This window comes from Hevea brasiliensis, chromosome 9, assembly GCF_030052815.1.
Source record: "Hevea brasiliensis isolate MT/VB/25A 57/8 chromosome 9, ASM3005281v1, whole genome shotgun sequence".
NCBI classification, from domain to species: Eukaryota; Viridiplantae; Streptophyta; class Magnoliopsida; order Malpighiales; family Euphorbiaceae; genus Hevea; species Hevea brasiliensis.
Window position 1 is genome coordinate 34,429,872 of NC_079501.1, and position 23,696 is coordinate 34,453,567.

Here is a 23,696-nt window from a genome sequence, read left to right on the forward strand (position 1 = left end):
CAACCTAATAATAACAAAAAATGATGCATGTGGATGGTCATGAGTACAATTACAACTAAATAAAGTGATTTTCATTTATTAAGGTTAGTGTTACTCACATATTGAAGCTTATTATACACTAACACTTACTGTAGTTTTTCCTTAATTGTAGCTTTTCAGGTTCTTCATGTCCGATTCTATAAAAAAAGAACCCTAATGAGTTATCTAGACTTCTAAAACTCTATATACACCTCATATAGTTTATTCTAGGTCCATTCAATGTTTAAAAATAAATTTTGGAGCCTTAAAACAAAAAGAGAAATAAGGCAGGCAGAAGCAACTTCGGCTGTTGAAGTAAGGAACTTCAACTACTGAAATCCAGAACATAAAATGTCATCAAGGGATAGTAGCAAATTTGGCTGTTGAAACTAGGATTTTCGACAGCCGAATCTAGAAATTTTCAAAATTCCAAATACGCATTTCTGCTGCACTTAAACAACAATCCAAAACCTGATCATTTCATTTCTCAAGCTCTAAAAACTCACTTCTGTTCATATACACCAAACATAAAGAACTTTAAAAAAACCACATGCATTCATAAATTCATCAAACCCAAGCAAAATTGCAAAACTTCAATTAACTTCAAAGTCTTTCAATTTGACTTTATCTCCAAAGCCATATAACCTTGTCATGCATATATCCCTCCACACACACACACGCACACGCGCACACACACGCACGCGTGCGCGCACACACACACACAGAGGAGTGAAGCAAAAAAAAATTTATTGAGGGGGTTGAGCTAATAATAATATATCAATAAAATTATTACACACCTACACATATATATAGTGTATAAAATATACAGAAAAAATAACACAAAATATCAAATTATAAGATATTTTATAAAAAATTCAAAAAAATTATAAAAAAATCTCTATAATAAATGTAGCTATTATAAAATTATAGTTTTGACTATTATATAACTTCATAATATAAATTATATTTTTAAAAAATAAAAATCAATCCGCATGAAAATATTATTAAATCCTTATATAAAATTCATTGATTCAAAATCAAAAAATAAATATAAACCCAAATAGCTAGATTATATGGCATAATAATATAAGATTAAAAAAATAATAGTCATTAAATTTAAATAGATATGAAAAATTAGAGATAAATAAAAAATAAAGTAAATATATCATATAAAAATAAATGTATTTAAGTTGATCCATCAAAAACTTACATGGGATTTGAGATCACAAATTTTATTCACTTGTATATGTGTAAATAAAATAAATTTTCAATTTAAATGAAATAAAGGAGAAAAAACAAAATGAGAGAGAAAATAAAGGAAAAAAAATTTATATTTACCCATATAAAGAGAGGAAGAGCAAAAACAAAATAGAAAAATAATTTTAATTTGTAAATATTATAGACTGAATAATTAATTTTTAATTAAAATTTTATAATTATTTTCCATTTAAAATTTTATAATTATTTAATGACAATAAAAGTAATTTAATATTTAAATTTATGTCATAATATATAAATTATAAATTATTAGAGACCAATAAAAAATTTGGGGGGCCAATAGCATTTTTTTTATAAATATTTAGAGAAATTAATACAAATTTTCAAAAATAATTAACAAAAATATTAAAATTTATATATATTAAAATATTTTAAAAAATGTTTGGGGAGGGGGAGAGGGGCCAAGGCCACCCCTAGCTATATATATATATATATATATATTAGATCTTTTGAATCAAAGAGGAGAAAAATGAAACTCAAGAGTTTGATTCAAAAGATTCAACATTCTCAAGGTTCAATTAATTTCATTTCTTACATGCAATCACTTTTTTTAAAATCTTAAATTTCAAATCATAGAAAATGATCACCTTGAAGATTAGAGTAGAAAAATGAATTACCTTTTCTCTTGAGTTCAAAACTTAGAAATAATTAGAGAAGAAATTCCACTTTGAATTTGTGAGAAACTAAAACCCAAACAAGATCTTTAAACAATCAAAGCTTACAAATTGCCAAAAAGATAAAGGCTTTAGCTTTTGCCAAAAATTTGGTGAATGTCTTCAGCTTTGCATGCCACAATAGGAGAGAATGAATGAAATACTCCTAATTTTTAAATAATTATTTTATATATAAATATTAATATTTTATTATATTAAATATTATGGGAATTTATTGAAATTTATTTGAATTTTTAAAATCGGGTTTATTTTCAAAGACAATAAATTTTGTCGCTTTCTAAAAATTAATTTAAAGACCATGTGGTAAAACTAAAAATATATTTGGACTTCATAAATTTTTTTGAGTTTTTGAAATTTTTTTCAGAGTTTTTGGGCCTCATTTTTTGTCATAAAATAGAGTAAAAATTCAATTTTAAGTACTCTGAATCGAACTAGTTGAATCGGACCAGCCTTCTTCCTTTTTCCTTTCCCTCCCTCTGTGCGCCCCGAAACTCTCCCTCTCTCTCCCGTTTTCTCTCTCCCCCCCTCTTTCCCCACGCCGGCTAGCCACTTCCCTCCCTCCCCCACTCACCAGCGACCAGCTTGGACTCTCTCTCGCCGTTTGCTGCAGTCAGAAATGCTGGAAAAATGCGTTTGAACCTTCCTATGAGCAGCGCACGACCTCCCATTTTCCTGATCAAAATCCAGCTGATCCGGCCACCAATTGGATCGGGTCTTGTCCCAAAATTCATCTACACTTTGAGAGCATTCCATAGACACTAAGATCACTAATTTTCATTAAGCAGATTGTCCAATTTTTATCCGGAAAGTTTTAGCCCATTTCAATTTTTGGGCTAAATTTCTTTCAAACCGAGAACTTCATGGAAATTCCAAGAGTACCGGCGTCCTCTACACGGCGAGAGCTTCGTAGCAATATAAATTTCAAAATTTTCTGACACCAAAATTTCGATGGGTCCCACAAACTTCACAGTGATTTTTTGAGCTTTAAATGAGCTTAAATAATTTTGTAAATATTTTATTCTAACCCCTAATGTTGTGAGCTTCGCATAGGTACTTTCATTTTATGGAAATTCGACCGTCGCTTGAATTTGCAATTTCGGGCTGAGCAGATAAGCCGCCAGAGCTGCTTCAAAATTGGGTCGAGGTTATAGCCCTTCCCACCATTTTCAGACGTCTCAGACATGTTTCAAGCATCAGAATTGGTGTCGGTAAGCCCAAACTCTAAGTTTCATTAATTATCTAGTGCCAAATTTAGATTAAAAATTCATAAAATATTCATGGAATGTTAGAAAATTATAATTCCTTTTGTTTTAGCTTTGTAATATTGCTAAGGACTGCTGGAGAAAATTATAATTCCTTTTATTTTAGCTTTGTAATATTGCTAAGGACTACGAGACAAAATTTTAAAAATTTTAGAGTTCGTTTGAATGATTTATAATAAAATGTTAGTTATAGGAACTAAAATATAATTTTTCAAATTTGTGAGTATTGACTATTTTAGAGGGCCTAGAAGGGGCCATATGATATTGATGAGATGTAGTTGTGGGAATTTGAGATTTAAAAGTGTTATTTGAATCTTTTTGCAGGTTGGATAAGTTTTAGGTATAGGAGAAACTTTGTCGGATTTTCAGTAAAACTTAGGATTGTCTCTTGATTCTTTAAAATTTTATTTTAAGTAAATATTGATAAAATTTTTGATATAATGTTTAGGTGAGCTGGGTCATCCTTCCTCCTCCACTCAACCGCTGTAGTAATTTTTGGAGTACTATGAGTAGATATTGATTTTATTTATAATTTCAATATTATTATATATTCAATGCATACTCATGCATCACTTATACATATATGTATGTAGTAAAAATTAGGCACGCCTTATATTGCATTTGTTCTTAATGATATTACTATGATTGTTGTTTTATGGCAATTTGGAGCTGTGTGTGTGAGTTGGTGTGTATGTGGTGTGTATATGGATATGGGTAGGACGGGCAAACGCAGCTGGAGCTTAACTCACTGGGACCTAATCCTTATTATGGATAAGTCAGGGTAGGCACAACTTTGAGTTGATCTTGCTGGCAGAGGTGGGAGCTAAGAGAGCTGTACAAGAGATCAGCTCCCATATATATGTGTGTATATAGATGTGACACACAAGTGTGTGAGTGCTCTAGATTGCCCTTAATGTGATTATGACTTGATTTGTTTGAAATATGTGAAGATGATGCATTTCACTCTTATGATGCACTAGACATAAATAGTTATAGAAATTGTAAGTAAAATCAATATCTTACTCTCTGAGTCGAATGCTCACTTTTGTTCACCCATTTTTCCAGGTTACAAGAGAGCTTATTCTTGTGTTTAACCTGTTTCCTACCTTGCAGGTCTACTAGCTATTATTTCCATATTTTGTATTGTTAAATTTGAATTTTAGATCTCCGCATGTGTAGAACCATTTTACTTAGCTTGTATTGTAAGATTAATTATTTTGGAATTGTAAACTTATTAATCTATGTATGTGGAATGAGTGGATGGATGACCATGTTGGATGAGGGAGTTGGACTCCCATTTAATCTTATATTGAGTTGTTGATGATTGTGAGGGAGAGCTGAGCCCCCCATATATATGTATATTGTGATCACAAGTCGAGTGAGCTAAAAACTCCTCATTGGATGGTCCAATTTATGGCTAGACTCTGTCTAGTTGATTTCTTGAAAATGGGCTTGTATATGGGCTTCAAGTTTGGGCTTATGAATAGTTAGGTTTACTACGAGCTTTGGGGGCCTTATGCTAATCCAAGTCTTAGTGCTGGTCCGACCCATAATTTGAGAAATGATAATAATGGTATCAGAGCTTAGGCTCTAGATTCATGGGAAAGAGTATAATTGGGAGTGTAAAAAGGGTCTTGTTAGGAGGTCACAGGCGGAGTATAGGATCCTCTTCAGTTAGTGTCTTGATTTTTGTAGAGTACATAGAGATGTTAAATAGAGTTAGCAGACATGTTGAGGTCTGCCATGGGAATACGTACTCCAAATACTGCTGTGTGATAGGAAGTAGTGGCTTAGGTACCCCCGCTTAAGGAGAGTAAAATTTTCATTGTAAGGATTATAAGGAATCAGATCATGATTGAAGCAGAGCTTTTGAGTAGCAAGGGAAAAAGGAAATCTTGTAGATTCCCTCCTTGAGGTAGTAGGGGGTAGTATGTGGTCTAAAGGACAGAAACAGAGATCACATAGTGAATGCATGGTTATTATTCCTTGAGTTTCTTATTAGCTTCTTATTGCTTGAGACAAAAGTATACTCTAAGTAAAGGAAAGGATAAGGATAGAAGTTAGCATAGGAAGATCATAGAATATGTGTATATATATAGAAGAAGTGCAGAAGGGAAAGATAAAATAGTTGGATCAAATGCAGCAGGAGAGATAACCTAAATACCAGTAAAAGTATTAGCTAGAGTGATTAGAGTACCAATTTTGAGTAACATTAAGGTGTTGACGACCTGATAGAAACAGTGAAGGGATATAGGTTCCTGACATAATAGTCAGGTCAAGAAAGAGAGTAGTACTAAAGAATAAAATAGTCAACCTCTATTTTGAGTAAGATAAAAGAGATGAATTAAAGAGCAAACCGAATAGCCAAGAATAGGACAAGATTAGAAAGATCAAAGTGAGATATAAAATACATAAAGTGCCATCCTGAGCAAGGTAAATAGGATGAATTGATAAGCAATATTAGAAAGCCCAAAATGAAAGTACATAAGAGAGGATAATTGTCAAGATATGGAATCCAGAAGTATAAGACTTAGAGCTGGTTATAATTCTAGCAGTGTCAGGAGCCAAAACATAGAGTTCAGAGTTGCAGGATATGGATCAAACTTTGTCTATTCCTGTCCCCAAGATGGAGTAGGTAGCAATGGGATAAGTCAATTTAGACTTCTAATAGTAGGTTGATAAAGATCAATGTAATGGATCGTCTAGGTATGATGAGAGTATAGAAGGGTAGGAAATAACACATAGGCATTAGGTTGGACTATGGAGATAAGGAAAGGGTAACTAAAGGTTTGTTATGAATGTCAGGTGAGTGTCTTAAGTGTGATCAACAGAGTCACTTTGCAGTAAGGCAATAATGACAGAACAACAGTAGGGGTAGAATGGGAAGTGACAGGTATAGGTGGTTATAAATCACTAGAATGTGCAAGGACTGAAATAATGATTATAGGTAAGGGTGAAGTTAGTACTGGAAGAATCTATTCGTGAGAGATATCATTCAGAAGAAAACAAAAGTTAGAGGCACAATACAAATGATGATAGGAATGAAATATAGATTGGGTATAAGCAAAGTTAATAAATTATAAAATGTTATGTTAGGAAGGATGGTGTTGCAGACATTAAGGGAGCACCAGTTGTATGCCAAATTTTCAAAATGTGAGTTTTGGCTGGAAAGCATCTCATTCTTAGGACATGTGGGTTCTAGTGAAAGTATTCAAGTGGATCCCAAGAAAATTAAGGGAGTAACTGACTGGCTTAGGCCCACAACAGTCACTGAAGTGCAGAGTTTTCTAGGCCTAACAGAATATTACAGGCTCTTTGTGTAGAATTTCTCTAGGATAATAGCTCCCCTAACCAAGTTCACTTGAAAGAATGTCCCATTCTACTTGTCAGGCGAGTGTGAGGAAAGCTTTTAGAAGTTTAAGGAATGTTTAACTATAGCCCTTGTGTTGATGTTGCCTGTAAGTTGAGAAGGATATACAGTGTACTATGATGCTTTCAGGGTTGGGTTGGGGTGTGTCTTAATGTAGCACAGAAAGGTAGTGGCCTATGCGTCAAGGCAACTAAAGAGGCACGAGCAGAACTATCCCACCCATGATTTGGAAATGGCGGCTGTAGTCTTTACATTAAAGATTTGGAGACACAATTTATATAGTGAAGTGTGTGAGATATACACTGACCACAAAAGCCTAAAGTATATTTTTCAGCAGAGAGACTTAAATCTGAAGCAAAGGAGATGGATGGAACTTCTGAAGTATTATGACTGCACCATTCAGTACCATCCTAGGAAGGCGAATGTAGTGGCAGATGCCTTAAGCAGAAAGTCTTCTGGCAGTTTGGCCCATATATCAGTGGAAAGGAGACCATTGATTCAGGAGATACAGGAGTTGATGGATTAAGGTCTGATTCTGGATATTTCAGATGAGGGTGCTTTGCTAGCCCACTTTAGGGTGAGGTCAAACCTGCGAGACAGAATCAGAGTTTCCCCGCATAGAGACCCCCAATTAATGAGAATTATAAAAAGGATATAACAGGAAGACGATTGTGAATTTGGGTTTGGTGTAGATGGTGCTCTTATACAAGGCTCCAGGATATGTGTGCCAGATGTGGACAATCTTAGAGCTGAGATCATGTAAGAGGCGTATTACACACCCTATAATGTCTACCCAGACTCCACCAAGATGTACCATGATGTGAAGTATAGGTATTGGTGAAATGGCATGAAGAGAAACATAGCAGATTTTGTGTCTAAGTGCTTGACTTATCAGAAGGTAAAGTTTGAACATTAGAGACCATCGGGAAAGTTGTAAGAGATCCCTATCCCAAAGTGAAAGTGGGAAATAATTACTATAGATTTTGTGACTGGGTTGCCTCGTACTACAAGTGGATATGACTCAATATGAGTGATAGTGGATCGTTTAACCAAGTCAGCTCATTTCTTACCTGTACGGACCACCTACCCTGTTGCTCAATATGCCAAGCTGTATATTCGTGAAATAATCAGATTACATAGAGTTCCTGCTTCCATAATATCTGACAGGGGGCCCTAGTTCACTTCTCGATTTTAGAGAAAGCTGCAAGAGGCACTTGGCACACAGTTAAACTTTTATTCAGCCTTTCACCCTCAAATAGATGGATAGTCTAAACGGACAATTTAGACGCTGGAAGATATGCTTCGTATGTGTGTCCTGGACTTTGGGGGACAATGGGATGATCAACTACCCTTAGTAGAGTTTGCCTATAATAATAGCTATCACTCCAGTATTGGGATGGCACCCTATGAGGCACTGTATGGTAGGAAATGTAGATCCCCCATATGTTGGACAGAAGTGGAAGAAGCGAAAGTGCATGACATAGACTTGGTGTAATACACACCTCAGAGATGATTCCTAGGATTAGGGAACATTTGAAAACTATCTTTAGCAAACAGAAGAGCTATGTAGATCCTAGACAAAAGGATGTAGAGTTTGCAGTGGGCGATTATGTATTCCTGAAGGTCTCTTCGATGAAAGGAGTTATGAGATTCGAGAAGAAGGGAAAACTAGCTCCCTGATACATTGGGCCTTTTAATATTACTGATAGAGTTGGAGAAGTAGCCTATTGGTTGGAGTTACCACCAAGCCTTTCTCATGTCCACCCAGTGTTTCACATCTCCATGCTTAAGAAATACATACATGATCCTTCCCATGTGTTACGACCGATACAGTAGAATTGAATGAAAACCTAACCTTTGAGAAGTAGTCAGTAGCCATAGTGGACTATTAGATGAGGCAATTAAGATTAAAGCAAATTCCTATAGTTAAGGTTTTGTGGAGGAGCCAAATGGCGGAAGAGTGTACTTGGGAGTCAGAGCGAGATATGCACAACAAGTACTTGTATCTATTCAATATGTAATCTTGTAATTTTATTCTGCCTTGTGTAAAATTCAAGAACGAATTTTCTATAAGGGGGGGAGGAGAATGTGACACCCCTAATTTTCAAATAATTATTTTATATATAAATATTAATATTTTATTGTATTAAATATTATGAAAATTTATTTGGAATTTTTCTAAATTTTCAAAACTAAAAATGTATGTGGACTCTATAAATTTTTCTAAGTTTTCTGGAATTTTTCAGAACTTTTGGGCCTCGTTTTTTGTCCCAAGACAGAGTAAAAATTCAATTTTGAGTACTTTGAATCAAACTGGCCGAATCAGATCGAACCTGTCGAATTGGACTGGCCTTCTTCCTTTTTCTTTTCCCTCCCCTTGTGCGCCCCAACATTCTCCCTCTCTCTCCCATTTTCTCTCTCCTCCCTCTTCTCCTATGCTGGCTAGCCACTCTCCTACCTCCCCCACTCGCTGACGACCAGCTTCGACCCTCCCTCGTCGCTGGCCGCCGTTAGGAAATCCAGAAAAATGCGTTTGAACCTCTCTACGCATAGCGTGCGACCTCCCACTTTCCCGGCCAAAATTCGATTGATCCGGCCACCAATTGGACAGGGTCTTGCTCCTGGATTTATCTACACTTTGAGAACTTTCCATAGACACCAAGATCACCAATTTTCATCAAGCGGATTGTCCAATTTTTATCCAGAAAGTTTTAGCTCATTTTAACTTTTGGGCTAAATTTCTCCCAAACCGAGAATCCCATGGGAATTCCGAGAGTATCGGTGTGCTCTACACAACGAGAGCTTCGCGGCAATATAAATTTCAAAATTTTTTGACACTAAAATTTCGGTGAGTCCCATGAATTTCACAGTGATTTTTTGAGATTTAAATGAGCTTAAATAATTTTGTAAATATTTTATTCTAACCCCTGGTATTGTGAGCTTCACGTAGGTACTTTCATTTCATGGAAATTTGACATTCACTTGGATCTGCAATTTCGAACTGAACAGATAAGCTGCCGGAGCTGCTTTGGAATTGAGTCAAATGCCCCGAACGCGTTTCAAGCGTTAGAATTGGTGTAGGTAAACCCGAACCCTAAGTTTCTTTAATTTTGCACACTGCCAGGTTTAGATTAAAATTTCATAAAATATTCGTGGGAGGTTGGAAAATTATAATTCCTTTTGTATTAGCTTTGTAATATTGCTAAGGACTACATGACAAAATTTTAGAAATTTTAGAGCTCGTTTGAATGATTTATAATAAAATGTTAGTTATAGGGACTAAAATAAAATTTTTTAAATTTATGAGTATTGATTATTTTTGAGGGGCCAAGAGGGGTCATATGATATTGATGAGATATGGTTGTCGGAATTTGAGATTTAGAAGTGTTATTTAGATCTTTTTGTAAGTTGGGTAGGTCCTAGGTATAAGGAAAACTCTGGCAGATTTTTGGCAAAACTTAGGATTGTCCCTTGATTCTTTAAAATTTTGTTTTAAGTAAATATTGATAAAATTTTTGATATAATGTTTAGGTGAGCCGGGTCAGCCTTCCTCCTCTGCCTAGCCACCTCAATAATTTTTTAAATACTGTGAGTGGCTATTGATTTTATTTATAATTTCAATACTATTATCTATTCAAAGCATGCTCATGCATCATTTATATATATATGTATGTAGTAAAAATTAGGAATGCCTTATATTGCATTTGTTCTTGATGATATTACTGTGATTGTTGTTTTATGGTAATTTGGAGCTGTGTATGTGAGTTGGTGTGGATGTGGTGTATATATGGATATGGGTAGGATAGGTAGACACGGCTGGAGCTTGACTCGCTGGGACCCGATCCTTATTATGGATAAGTTGGGATAGGCACATTTTTTAGTTGATTTCGCTGGCCCCTGCATTTGGATATTAAGAGAAAGTTCGGCTTTGAGTTAATCTCACTGGCAGAGGTTGAAACTAAGAGAGTTGTATAAGGGATCAGCTTCCATATATATATGTGTGAGTATGGATGTGATACACAGGTGTGTGAGTACTCTAGATTACCTTTAATGTGATTATGACTTGATTTGTTTAAAATATGTGAAGATGATGCATTTCACTCTTATGATGCACTAGACATAGATAGTTATAAAAATTATAAATAAAATCAATATCTTACTCTATGAGTCAAACGCTCACTTCTGTTCACCTATTTTTTCAGGTTACAGGAGAGCTTATTCTTGTGTTTAACATGCTTCCTACCTCGTAGGTCTACTAGCTGTTATTTCCATATTTTGTATTGTTAAATTTGAATTCTAGATCTCTACATGTGTAGAACCATTTTACTTAGCTTGGGATTATAAGATTAATTATTTTGAAATTGTAAACTTGCTAATCTATGCATGTGGAATGAGTGGATGGATGACCATGTTGGATGAGGGAGTTAAACTCCATTTGACCTTATATTGAGTTGTTAATGATTGTGAGGAAGAGCTGAGCTCTCCATATATATGTATATTATGATCACAAGTCGAGGGAACTAAAAACTCCCTATTGGATTGTAACATCCTCACTTTAGCTAGTCCGTACAGTCTACTGTTTCGGTGACCAATGTCGGTCCCGGCAATTAGAATGTTTGAAATTATAAATAGACTATAGTGAGGAGTTATAATGAAACTAAAAAATTCTCATAAAAATCAAGGAAAAATTTTAGAAACCAAATACACTAAGGTTAAATGAGCCGAAACCCCAGGGATGAGTAACCTGAAGGGGAAGTGACGGTGAAGGCCGTTAGCAACCCTAGACCCGGGGAAAAAATTATAAAATAATTATTGGGACTCCAGAGAAGGGTTATTGAGGTTCTTATGGCATTAGAATGCCAAGAAAATGTTTAGAAAAATTTTTTAATCGGTACAAACAATTTTGGCTCGTTAAGCCAAACGGAGGATATTTTGGTCATTTCGTTTTCAGAGATGATTTTTGGCCAACTTTTCTAGTTAAATAAATAATTTATATAACATAAAATATGAAACAATATTGTTAAAAATTTAATTGAAATTAAATAGACAAGAAATGGAGAGAAAATAAAGAAAATGGACTTATGACAACATAATGATGTCATTAAGATTCTCCCAACCAATCCAATGTTGACACATAGCATAAGCTTACTTAAAAGAAACAAATTGGGCTGAAAAATGAAAAAAAATCAGAATTCTCTTTCTCTTCTTCTTCCTTGCCGTGACCTTCCCTCCATAGCCACCCATTTTCAAGCTTTTGAAAGCTTGATTTCACCAGCTTCTACCCCACTAAATCCTAGACTCCCAACACAAAAAAGTGTTCTTGCATCTTGGTGAGTCTTTTGGGAGCAAAAAGAAAAGGAAAATAAGAACTCTAGCAAGGGGGAAACTTCACTCCATTAGAGGTTAGTGACCTAATCTTGGTTTTTACTTTGAATTCATGTTTAAGGACCTTAAGTGAGTGTAAATTACAAAGAAAATTTGTTAAATATAATTTGTATGCCATTCCTAAATTTCAGCAGCCTTGGTTGGGGTATGCTTGTGATGAGTTTTATGGAGCTAACATGCTAGTATGGCTGCCCTTAATGTGTATCTCTTAAGTGAATTAATGAAATGCAATGGTAATACATGGTTTGTGATGTTTGAGTTAGGTTTTGGGGTGAAAAATGAGACTTTGATCATGTGATGATAAAAATAGGTTTTAATGATCAATTAGTGACCATTTAGTTCTGTTTAAATAAAAAATAAAGTGAATTGTGTAGTGGGATTGGAGTTTGGTGTGGCTGACCTTGGTGACTTGCAGGATTGGACATGAGTCCAGCAGGTTTGGGCAGCAATAACTGGAATTGTAGAGGTTCAATTGGTATAAGGCCAATTGGACATGAAACTAGACACATAATGGCACAACTTTGGTGAAGAAACCATGCCTAGAAAACCAAACCAAGTTGACCAAATGTTTGCCCACCTGCATTCTGCCTGGGCAAAATGACTAAATGAACAGTGTTTAGTCATTTGGCCATAACTCAGTGTAGAAAGGTCCAATTGACCTAAACTTTTACCAACAACAAGTTGAGATATAGATCTACAACTTTCATGAAGAAACCTAACCCAAATTATGACTAGAACATATTCAAAAAGTGAGTTACAATCACTGTTCCAAGTACTGTATATTTAGTCAGTCCAGAAATTCTGGATAAAATTTTAATCCAGCCAGTTGTGGTTTTTAGGCCATAACTAGAGCTACAAAACTCCAAATGGAGTGATTCAAAAAAGGAAATGCAACTAGACAAAATAAGAAATAACTTTCATGTTGATTATTTTGTCAAATTCCCACTGCAAAAATGACTAATGGAACAGTAAAAACAAAGCATGAAAACTGAAAATTCTGTCCAATTAACATTAAGTTTAGAAATGGTATTGACAATCAATACCAACAAATTTAAAATGCAATATGTGGTATGTTGGGAGTATTAGAACCAATGTACCTATTGTCTATGCAAAAGTCAACATTTTGGTTGACTAATGAATTGAATAGTAACACAAAAATTGAATTTCAAGAATTGTAAAGTTTAAAAGTGTAATATGCCCTAGTACACCTAGCAAGATTGGTATGGATAGGTTGGCATGCCAATAGGGTTCTGTTAGCGGTACTGCATATGGTTTCATGCTATTCTGTGTTTCATGGCTTTCCATGCCATTCTGTGACATAATAGCCTTTGGCTATGTTATTTGAGTTGTTACACTCGAGTTTTATCCCTGATAATTATTACAGCTTATTAGCTGTTCTGTTGCACACCGGGAGACACAATGTGACCGATGATGTGATGGTCCGAGGTACTTAGTACCCAGTGCCAGTTTACCCATTTATTTAGTCCAGTCAACTATTATGATTTACTCGGGCAATGATAATAAACCTTACAAAATTTTAAATGGATAATACTGCAAATAATATCAGAAATTAAGTCCACCCAAAAATGTAAACATACATTCTGCCTGCTTATCTTTATTTTATTTTATTTTATTTTATATTGTCACCACTAAGCAGAATTGCTTAGCGCGTTGCTTTTGCCACGCGCAGGTACTGGAGACCTAGCTGGGGAGCCCAGCAGATATCAGACAGGGTGAGCCTTCAGAGCTGCATCCAGAGTCCAGAGTCACCTCACCTCTGCAGTGCATATGGTAAGACATTAGGATTTTGGGTAGCATTTTGTATTTTGTATTTTGTATTAGTTTTGGGATTGTAACTATAAACTCTTGAAATTATTTGATGATGTAAATATATGAAATTTCATATTATTGAAATTTTCTGTATATTATGTTGAGAAATATTTATAAATGTGCTTCCAGTAATGAAGTGAAAAGAAAATTTTCTGAAAATAGTGTTGTGATTTGAGATTGAGATTTTGAGATTGACTTGAAATGTGTATAATGGAGTTTGAATTTGGAAATTATATTCGAAGTGTTTTTAAACAGGTTCAGAAGAACTGTTTTTTCAATTTACAGCCGGCACTCTGCCGGATTTTCTATAAAAATTTTAGAAAAATTCAGATTTACCAAAAATTGTAAATAAATGAATTAAAAGGGATAAATTGTAATTAAAATATGAATTGGTGCTCCGGCACACTGAGTGACATAACTTGCTCGGCTATGCTGTAGACGAGTAAGGGGTGCCACATGGATGGTCCAGTTTATGGTCAGACTCTGTCCGATTGATTTCTTAAAAATGGACTTATATATGGGCTTACAGGTTGGGCTAATAAATAATTAGGCTTACTACAGGCTTTGGGGGCCTTATGCTGACCCAAATCCTAATGCTGGTCCGGCCCATAATTTGGATCGTGACAAAAGAGAATTTCAAAATTTTCACATATTTTTTAAAGTAAAACGACCATTTATACTTACAGTACTAAAGGGACTTTCGATAGCTAAAAATCCTATTGTTTCTAAAAGAAAAAGAAAAAGAAAAGAGAAACTTTGCCTCTAACACCCCAACCATCTAGTACACACCTCCAATACCTTCAACACTCTTACCACCATATCCACCAGTCCTTACACTCTTACCACCATATCCACCAGTCCTTTAAACCCTAAATTTCACCATAATTCCCCTCGACTGTAAGAATTTTAGCATCAAAAATTGGTGTTTATTAAATTTAATATTAAATTAATTTTATCATTAAAATAGATTAAATATTAGAAATAAAAATTTAATTTTTGTGGCAAAAATTTTTTTGTCTCTATTTATTTTATTGGCCAATCGTAGTATCCTTTATTGATATTTTTAATTTTTTAAATTAAATTATTTACTAAAATTAAAAGTAATATAAAAGGTTTAGGATTAAATTAATAAAATTAATATGTTTGACTAAACTTGAAAAAACCTAGAAAGGTTTTGATTTTTTATTCATTTAATCTATTTTAGAGTAAAAATTCTTAGATACTAATTATTATATAATTATAAATTATTTTTAAAATAATAATATATATTATATATAAATGTATGAAGGATAGGAAATATTGGGATTTTTTAAAAATACCCATAATAATTTAGTATTATAAAAATGAAGAACTAAATTTAATTATATATATATATATATATTATTGAATTAAAAGAAAAAGAAATAATAATAAAAATAGTTTTGTTTAAGAAGAATAATATATAATTGGTATTTTTTAATTTATTATATAAAAAATTTATTTATTAAATAATATGACAATATAAAATTTAAGATAATAATATAATGAAAATGAAAATTTTATAATAATAATAATAAACTAAACTACAAAATACATTTTAAAACTTATCATATTTTCTAATTTTATAAATAAATTTCTTTTACACTAATCTAATTATGCAATCCCATTATGCAAATTGATATTATTTTAAATTATAAAAAAATGTAATATAAACAAATCAATTTTTTTTTAAAAAAAGTAAAATAACAAAATTTAAATAAATTTAATTCAATAAGCTAACTTGCATTTTTTATTAACTTATTTTAATTTTAAACATCTTTATGCATTTATATTTTTAAAACTTACTATTATATCATTTTTCTATTGCACTACATTTGAGTTTATAATTATGTTATTATTATATAGAGCACATAACTTCCATTAAAAATAGGATCCAATAAAAACAAAATAATTTTAAATTAATAAATATTTTTATTTATATAATTAATTAAAATAACATTAAAATTAATATTTTAATTTAAATAATTAAATATAATATTATATAATACTATAATAATATTATATGATATATAAAAAGTTAACAGAATATTATATATAAAAAATTAAATCACGAATATGTATAACGAGAATAATAATGTGCAATACAAAAAAAAAAAAAAAAAACTAGTATGTGTAAAGAGCAATGGGTTTGACCAAATTCAAAGTCTCTCTATAAAATATTAATCACTCTCTTCTCTCTAAATTAACTCTCAGTTACTATTTCAAGTTTGAGGGGAGAGATCCAACCTCTTGGTCATTGATTCTCCCCCTTATCTCTTTCATTTATGTGTTTGATAAAGTGAGAGTTTATCTCTCTAATAAATGAGAAAGTTTCTTTCTTCACTGATGGAGTAATCTGCTATTGAGATATCCATTCTTCCCTTTCCTTCCAATAACAAGCAACACTATTGATTGGAATCATTCAAGAAAATTGGATCCATTTAATTTATATTGGGTGATTTGCAGAGAAGGGGTGCTTTCTAAAGTTTGAGGCACTTGATAATTTGTTGTGGATGATTTTGCAGTGTTTTGAACCTCAAGGGTAGATTCAGCCATCTCCTTTTTAAAAATTGAGGGAAAAAAAACTTTAGAAAAAAAATATGAGTAATGTTGCAATATAACCAGCTTTAATAACATGGAAGTGGAAGAACCAAAGAGCTGCGTTTCATCAATTACACTTTTCCACTTTGCACAGCAGCTAAAACACACCGTTTCAATGTCACACTTGGAATCATTTCTGATTAATGCAAGTCAAATTGCTGAATTTATCATTGCAAAATCTATATTAGCACATAGATTATTACATGTTGGGTTAATCATGGTGAATTAATTTGTGCCATTTGAATTATGAGAGAGAGAGAGGATTAAACGCTGCTCTCCTTTGCCATTTTCAAACTTCAGCCTACAGAGAATTGAAGCCACGCCCAGCCACCGACACTTAATTGCTAGCTCAGCTCGATATGCAAAGGTCGTGGACACAGAAGTTTACTTACAACAAGGTCGCAGACTTGAGACAGACGGGTCAACGTCTGCTCTCGGCGAAGTTTTAACCTCATCCAATATGAAACTAAAACGAGTCCATTGACCATTTATTCGATGAAAGGAGAGGCCCAGAGCCTTCAATCTCTTGTGTTCACATAGGATACTACGTAAAATGTAGGGTTTGTCACTGCTAAAAGATTAAAATCTTCCTCCTGTATTAATCGATATCATAATTCTGTTGCTTTCGACCTTTTAACAATTTTTGGCCTCTAGTGACTCTAAATTCCAAATAAGATTTAAATGTCATTTTCTCTATCAATAATTCACTTTAAATAACATTCATTCAATCAATTTTGTGAATCTATGGATAATCGTAGATGGGGCTGCTTCTTTATTTAACTCAATTTTTTTTATATAATTTTTCATATTTTTTCTAAAGAACAAGGTGGGTGAATCCCAAACCTAGAGGTGTCTAAGCAAATTTAGAATGTTATAAGCACTTTTTTTTCCTGTTCCTTTAATTCCCTTGGCCACAGCTCTGTGACTCTGTCCACCCATCTGACATCCATACTTATTTATTAAATAATAATAATAATAATAATAGCAGCTCGCAAAATCGGTTTAAAGACTTGCTCCAGAGGTCTAAGTATGTAGTTGGAAAGTGACTAATTAAAATTGTAACCAAAAAAAAAAAGAAGTGAAGAAAAAGGCATTGGAATTTAAAATATCAGGAGATGTTTGAAGGGAAAATTGTGTGGATGCTATTAACCAGAGGTGTGCATGTAATTGAAATTCAATGATTTTTGTAAAAGTAAATTTAATTTAATTTTTTATTAATAATAATAAAAATTTTGAATTTTTAATTATCGATTTAATTATTTTTAATTTTATAATTAAATTAATTAAAATAATTAAATTTTTATTAATTAATATATCAATTATGATTTTATTAATAATATATTATTTATAATTATTATTTTTATGATTTTATAATAATATTTAACTTATAACTATTATCTTATTAATATTAAATTAAATTTATTATTTTTATAAATAAAAAATTATAAATATACTTTTACTAATATTTTATTAAATAATTAATATATAAAATATGTATTTTATTTTTTTTATTAATTCAATTATAATTAATAAGAGATTAAATATTTTCGATTTTGATTACTTTTAGTTTTATCTCAATTTTAATTTTATTTAATTAATATTTTTAAGATTAATTAACAATTTAATTAATTAAAAATTCGTTTTGATTAACTGAATACCCACCCGTCCTATTAATGGGGAGTGGTTCCTTGGTAATGCAAAGAAAAGCATTACTCATTGATAGAGACGGCCAAGGTTAGGGTTCCGGCGATTCTTGCCCTTAACTGGGTTAAATTGGAATTGGCCCTTGAGTAACAGGTTTGAACCAGTTTCAAATTATTTATGATTATGGGCTGATTTTGAAGCTGTTTCGTATTTCGGTTCTGATTTTTTACAGTATGATTACAATTGAGCTTCATTTCTATCTGGATCAAGATAATTTTAGTTCAGTTTCAGTTTTGTTCTCAATTTAAATCTATACAAGTTAATTAACTTAAAAATTTGATAGAATTATTGGATTGTTTATTTGAAAATGGTCTAAGAATTAAAGATGTTTATAATTTTTATATATAAGATAGGAAAAATGTAAAAAAATAGAATTTTAAAAATTTAAAATCAAACTTAAAAATCTAAAATATATTAACTAATCTAAAATATGTTAACTAACTTCAAAAATTCATAGAAATGACTGTATACCTTATTTGATAATGATTCAAGACTCAAAGATGTTCAAAAATTATCTATGTAATATAGAAAAAATGTTAAAAAAATGAAATTTAAAAAATTAAATCACGTCAATTTTGGTTTAGAACGCTGATTTGAACCAGCCCATTCAAAAAAGGAGGAATCGTAACGGGTCCGCCCTCTTCCGATCTCGGTCTGATTTAAAGATAAAACAGTTGACGTGGGCCACTCCCAATCCCGTTCAAGCTTTGCTAGTCGTTGATTTCTTCTGCTAGAGAACAGGTCATATCTGTATCCGGATTAGCCACTAGGAGTTTGCCATTGATGTTGCACCTTGGCTTGTACGTAAAAGTCCAAAGTCCTGTAAAGTCAAAAATCTTCCTTTCTACATTTGCGCCAACCTCAAATAACATTTTCTCGTTACCGCTTTCCTTCATCTCCGGGCGAGAAAATCGTTCGGAATCGAGCCATTCTTTTCCCTCCATCCAAACTGTCAAGCTGGCACTTTAATCGTTAGCCAACCACAGTATCTGAACTTTCTCTTCGCTGTTTTGTTTATTTCTTTCAAATTTCAATTTTTTTGTCTATTTCTGTAAAACTATAGCGTCATGTTTTCTGATTGTTTCTATGGGAAGAATACACTCAGGTGTTTCTAAACCTCAAAGGTCCAAAAGTTTCTCTCGTTCTTGGAATCTGATAGTTTCGTTCTTGTTTCTCTTTTGACGTTTTCTTTGTCTTGGTGACGATTTGTTTTGCTTACCTTAGAGTAGAAACCATTCTTTGTGCGGAGTAGCTTCTTCGAGGTTCTTGTAATAAAGGGTTGTGGTTTTCGATGTCTTTTGAGAGTGAGATTTTGGGAAGTCGTTTGCTTTTAAGGTTAAAAAATGGCTGAAGGGTCAGAACTTCGGTTAGTTCGTTGCCCAAAGTGTGACAATCTCCTACAAGTGCGGTGGTTGTGGTGCTCTTCTCCGAGGTTAGTTCTCACTCTTTTCTTGGTGGGTTTTTCATGCTCCTTGTTTGGTTACTTAGAAAGTGAGAAATCATAGTAAAAGAAACGTAAATAATCTTGAATTATATTACCTTTAAAAAATCGTCTACGTTGGTTTTTTTTTTTTCTTATTTATTGGATATAAGCAAGTACAAATGTAAATATGGAAGTTTGAATTGTAATTTTTGATGGTACAGCAAAGAGGAAAGGCAAAGTGGCTATAAATGATGGGCAATTAGAGAAGCTTGAAAAAGAGACTTCGCCAAAGAAAGAAGAGGGTAGTGATTTAGGTGTTGCATCCGAGGCTGAGATGGAGAGTGACGGGGTCTTTCTTGATAGGATAAAAGAGTGAGTCTTTAGAGGAAGAACTGCCAATTTGATCGGTAGTTCTTTATTCGGGATAGAAACCAAAGAAACTTCAATTGATAGTAGCTTTGGAACTGCGAAGGAACAAATTGTGGGTTATGAAGGTGGTGCAGAGAAGGAAATTGGTTCTGGGGATAAATATAGGCTCCGGCTACCATTGAAGCACCCAATTGGGAATTGGGTTGGCTGGGATGATAATGAAATGAACATGAATAGATCTGAGTGTGTTAATTCAAGTAGAGAAAAAGATGTTGCCGAGATTTCAGCCCAATTTAAGAGTTCTGCAGGGTCTTTGAGGTCAAGGGCAATTGTGGGCAATTGGGGTTTGGATAGAGATGGCCGAGAGGGAACTTATGCAAACCTCAGAATGGCTGATGATCAAAACAGATTTTTGACTTCTGCTTGTCCTGTTGAGGGACCTTCAAATTATTGCTTGAGTCCTTCCTCTTATGAATCTGGTAAACTGGTGAAGAATTTTGATGACCTGGATGGGTCTAACAGATTTGTACGTTTAGAGCAGAATCGGGTTGAGTTGCTTAGGAAGCTGGATGATTTAAAGGAACAAATCTGCAGAAGTGGTTCTGCAGCAGAGAAAGAAAGGGAAGGGGACTTTGGTGCTTACTGCGATTGTGTTACTTACAATGTTCTAATGAAACCTTTAGCTCCAGATAAGCAATTCCGTAGAAACCCCTATTGTCGTGATATAGATATGCACAACTTTTGTTTTCCTCCAAATCATGTTGCAAATGAATTCCCAATCTATGAGGATCCCATTCAACTACAATTACCCAGGGTAAATTCCCATCAACCACTTGGTCAATACTGGCAGCAACCTCCTGGTGACTACTTGCCAGGGACATACAAAGACTTCAACCAAGAACAGCAGCTCGTATCTTATCCTTGTGGAACGTTGTATCAAGATCCTGCTTGTGCATGTTTTCACTGTTACTACAATAATTGGCATGTTCCTTCACGAGTCCCAACCACTGTTTTTGGCAATAAAAAGTTTATGAAGGACCCAGCTGATTCCCACTTCAACTGCCACGTTAATCCTATTACATTTGGGTCAAAGAAACGCAATCCTCAAGCCAATCCTCGCACATTTCATGCACAAGATCCACAGTCACATGGTAGTTGGCCAAGTGACATCAATTCAGATGTGAATGTCTTTCATCAGAGTCGTCCAAGGAGGTTGGTGGTAGCCCAGGGTAATGTGCGTCTTTGCCATCCTATTGCTGGTGGTGCCCCATTTATAACGTGCTACAGTTGCTTTAACTTACTGAAACTGCCAAGAAAACTTAAAGTGAGGGAGAAGAATCTGCAGAAACTGCGATGTGGTGCCTGCTTAACAGTATTCTTGTTTGAAATTAAAAACAAGCAGCTAATTATTTCTATTCCCACTGAAAACAAGCAAATATTGACCGGAGCAACTGATGGCTCTTCTGAGGTCTCAAAAGAAGTCCTCTCAAGTCCTAATGGTGGTTTTAATGCCGAAGGAATGGATTGCTCAGCAAGTGTTGAAAATCCTGCTCATGACTTCCAGTCATCAGATTTCAAAAGAAATATTAGATCAGAAGTCCAGAGGCTAAACTTAACTGAATTTGAGAAAGGGCAGCACCTTACTTCTCTAGCTTCTGTTTCTTCAGAGGATGAGGAGCCCCAGGATAGTATGATTGTTCAGAGAGATGTTTCCTACTTTCCTGAGCATCCCACAAAAGAAAATGCATCTCCAAATTTTCCAGCTTTACCTTTGTCAGAGCATTTGGATGATGTTTTATCTAATAAGGAAGAGAACATATATGGGGAAGGAAACAAGAGTAATAGAACAGACCAAAAGAAGGCTAAACTTGATAAGAGTACTCCTCAGCAGAACTCTGTGAAAGATGCATCAGAAACTGAAGTGGAAGTTTCTTTTAATGAATACACGAATACTAGTTTATCTCAATACTCTGAGGAGATAAGAGAAGAAAAAGATCAGTCCACGCCCTCTAGAATCAACAAGGTAAGCGAATCAGTCCCGCTGGGTCTTCTTAAGAAGCAATCTAGATCTAATCACCAAATGGAGGGTGAAAAATATAATATTTCTGTTAATGGGCAACCTATTCCAGAAAGTATGGTGAAAAAGGCTGAAAAGCTAGCTGGGCCGATTCATCCTGGAGATTACTGGTTAGTTATATACTTCCATTAGATTTTTTTGTGATGACATGCATGTGTTACATAGTAATGGTAAGCTGTAACTGGTGGCATACAGTTGATACAAAGAGAGTAGCTGTACAGATCCCAAATGTCTATGTTTCAATTGTAAAATTGTAATCTAGATAAACTGCAACATAAAGATCTTAATGATTTTTCTGCATAGTGTTATGGAAGAATTTCTATCTATGCATTTGCCATTGTAAAGTAAGGACAGAAGAATTATTTAGTTTTCTTTTCTCTGAATAATGACGAGCATTCTGCTTCTGCCTTTTTTAGGTATGATTTTCAAGCAGGATTTTGGGGCGTAATGGGACAACCTTGCGTTGGCATAATCCCTGTGAGATCAAGTGACCTTGAGTTTCCTTCTTTGTCAACAAAATTCACTGCTGCTGATTTTATTGACTAATCTTTGATGTTGTTTTGCAGCCTTTTATTAAAGAGTTTGATTATCCCATGCCAGAAAATTGTGCTGCTGGAAACACCAGTGTCTTTGTCAATGGGAGAGAGCTTCATCAGAAAGATTTAGATCTACTTGCCAGTAGAGGACTACCAACCACAAAGGATAAGTTCTATACTGTTTCAATTTCAGGAGAAGTTCTTGACCAGGAATCCGGCATGGAGCTAAAAAGCCTTGGTAAACTTGCCCCTACGTAAGTCCTGCTTCTTTTTTAATCACCCCTTTACTTTCATTACACAATTCTCAGACAAGCTTCCAGAAGATCCATTGTATGAAATGACATACTTATTACATAGTTATTGGAGGGTTTTGCATTGTCCAGTTAAAATCAGGAATACTAAATTCTAAGTTCTATTATGGGATACAGGCTGTATAATAGAGTCAAATTAAATTGTGAATTGACATGGTTCGAAGTCTATGGATGTTTGAACCTTTTCAACCCCATCACATGCTCAAATGCAATTTGAGAATTAAATTGGGAACTACTTTTTTATTGGAACTTCACTGGTTTTCATTCCAAATTGTGATCAGTCATAGTTGAGGCCGCCACATGGTTTTTCTTCCTGGCTTACCTTGATTAATATGCATATAATTACAATCAGAAGGCTCGAAGCCACCAAAAAATATTGGAATTGTAGATTAACTAATTATTCTGTAAGTTGCCTTGAGCTGCTTTATTTACATTTATAACTGATGATTGACTATTTTGAGCAGAGTCCAGAAGCAGAAACGAGGATTTGGGATGAAGGTTCCAAGAAGAAAGCTTACGTGATGAGTAACTTTCTGGGTTTAATAATTATGTTCAGCTGTAAATATTGAGGCAATCACTGCTTGTATTATTTGCTTCTGTAAATATTGAGACAATCACAGCATATGCTATGTCAAATTCTTGATATGTATGCTTACTTGTACTGATATGATAATTTTTGACCTCAAATACAGATTAGTTTGTGCAGTTTAGTTATGTTCTTTGTATGCACGTTAATTAGTTAGTCATAAATGGTCAGGCATCCCAATTTAAGGAGGTGAATATATCAGATGCAGCATAGTTGGTTGCACACCATCTCAAAACCTCTTTCTGAGCCATGTT

General features: G+C 33.8%; 1 protein-coding gene across 1 annotated transcript; it reads left to right on the top strand.

Annotated features, from left to right (window-relative positions):
- The first annotated feature begins 18,945 nt into the window (after window positions 1-18,945).
- On the top strand, window positions 18,946-23,570 carry LOC110671549 (uncharacterized). Its single transcript, XM_021834033.2, has 5 exons — window positions 18,946-19,572; window positions 19,785-22,119; window positions 22,426-22,486; window positions 22,576-22,799; window positions 23,321-23,570. The coding sequence occupies exons 2-5, from the start codon at window positions 20,156-20,158 to the stop codon at window positions 23,376-23,378; spliced, it is 2,307 nt and encodes a 768-aa protein (XP_021689725.2). The 5' UTR covers window positions 18,946-19,572; window positions 19,785-20,155; the 3' UTR covers window positions 23,379-23,570.
- Window positions 23,571-23,696: the final 126 nt, after the last annotated feature.

What these genes read in the sequence shown, in the direction of transcription:
- LOC110671549 (XM_021834033.2), top strand. Translation starts at nt 20,156, where the DNA reads ATGAACATGAATAGATCTGAGTGTGTTAATTCAAGTAGAGAAAAAGAT. An exon ending in ATTCATCCTGGAGATTACTG is followed by an intron (nt 22,120 to 22,425) that starts GTTAGTTATATA and finishes TGCCTTTTTTAG; the next exon opens with GTATGATTTTCAAGCAGGAT. An exon ending in CTTGCGTTGGCATAATCCCT is followed by an intron (nt 22,487 to 22,575) that starts GTGAGATCAAGT and finishes GTTGTTTTGCAG; the next exon opens with CCTTTTATTAAAGAGTTTGA.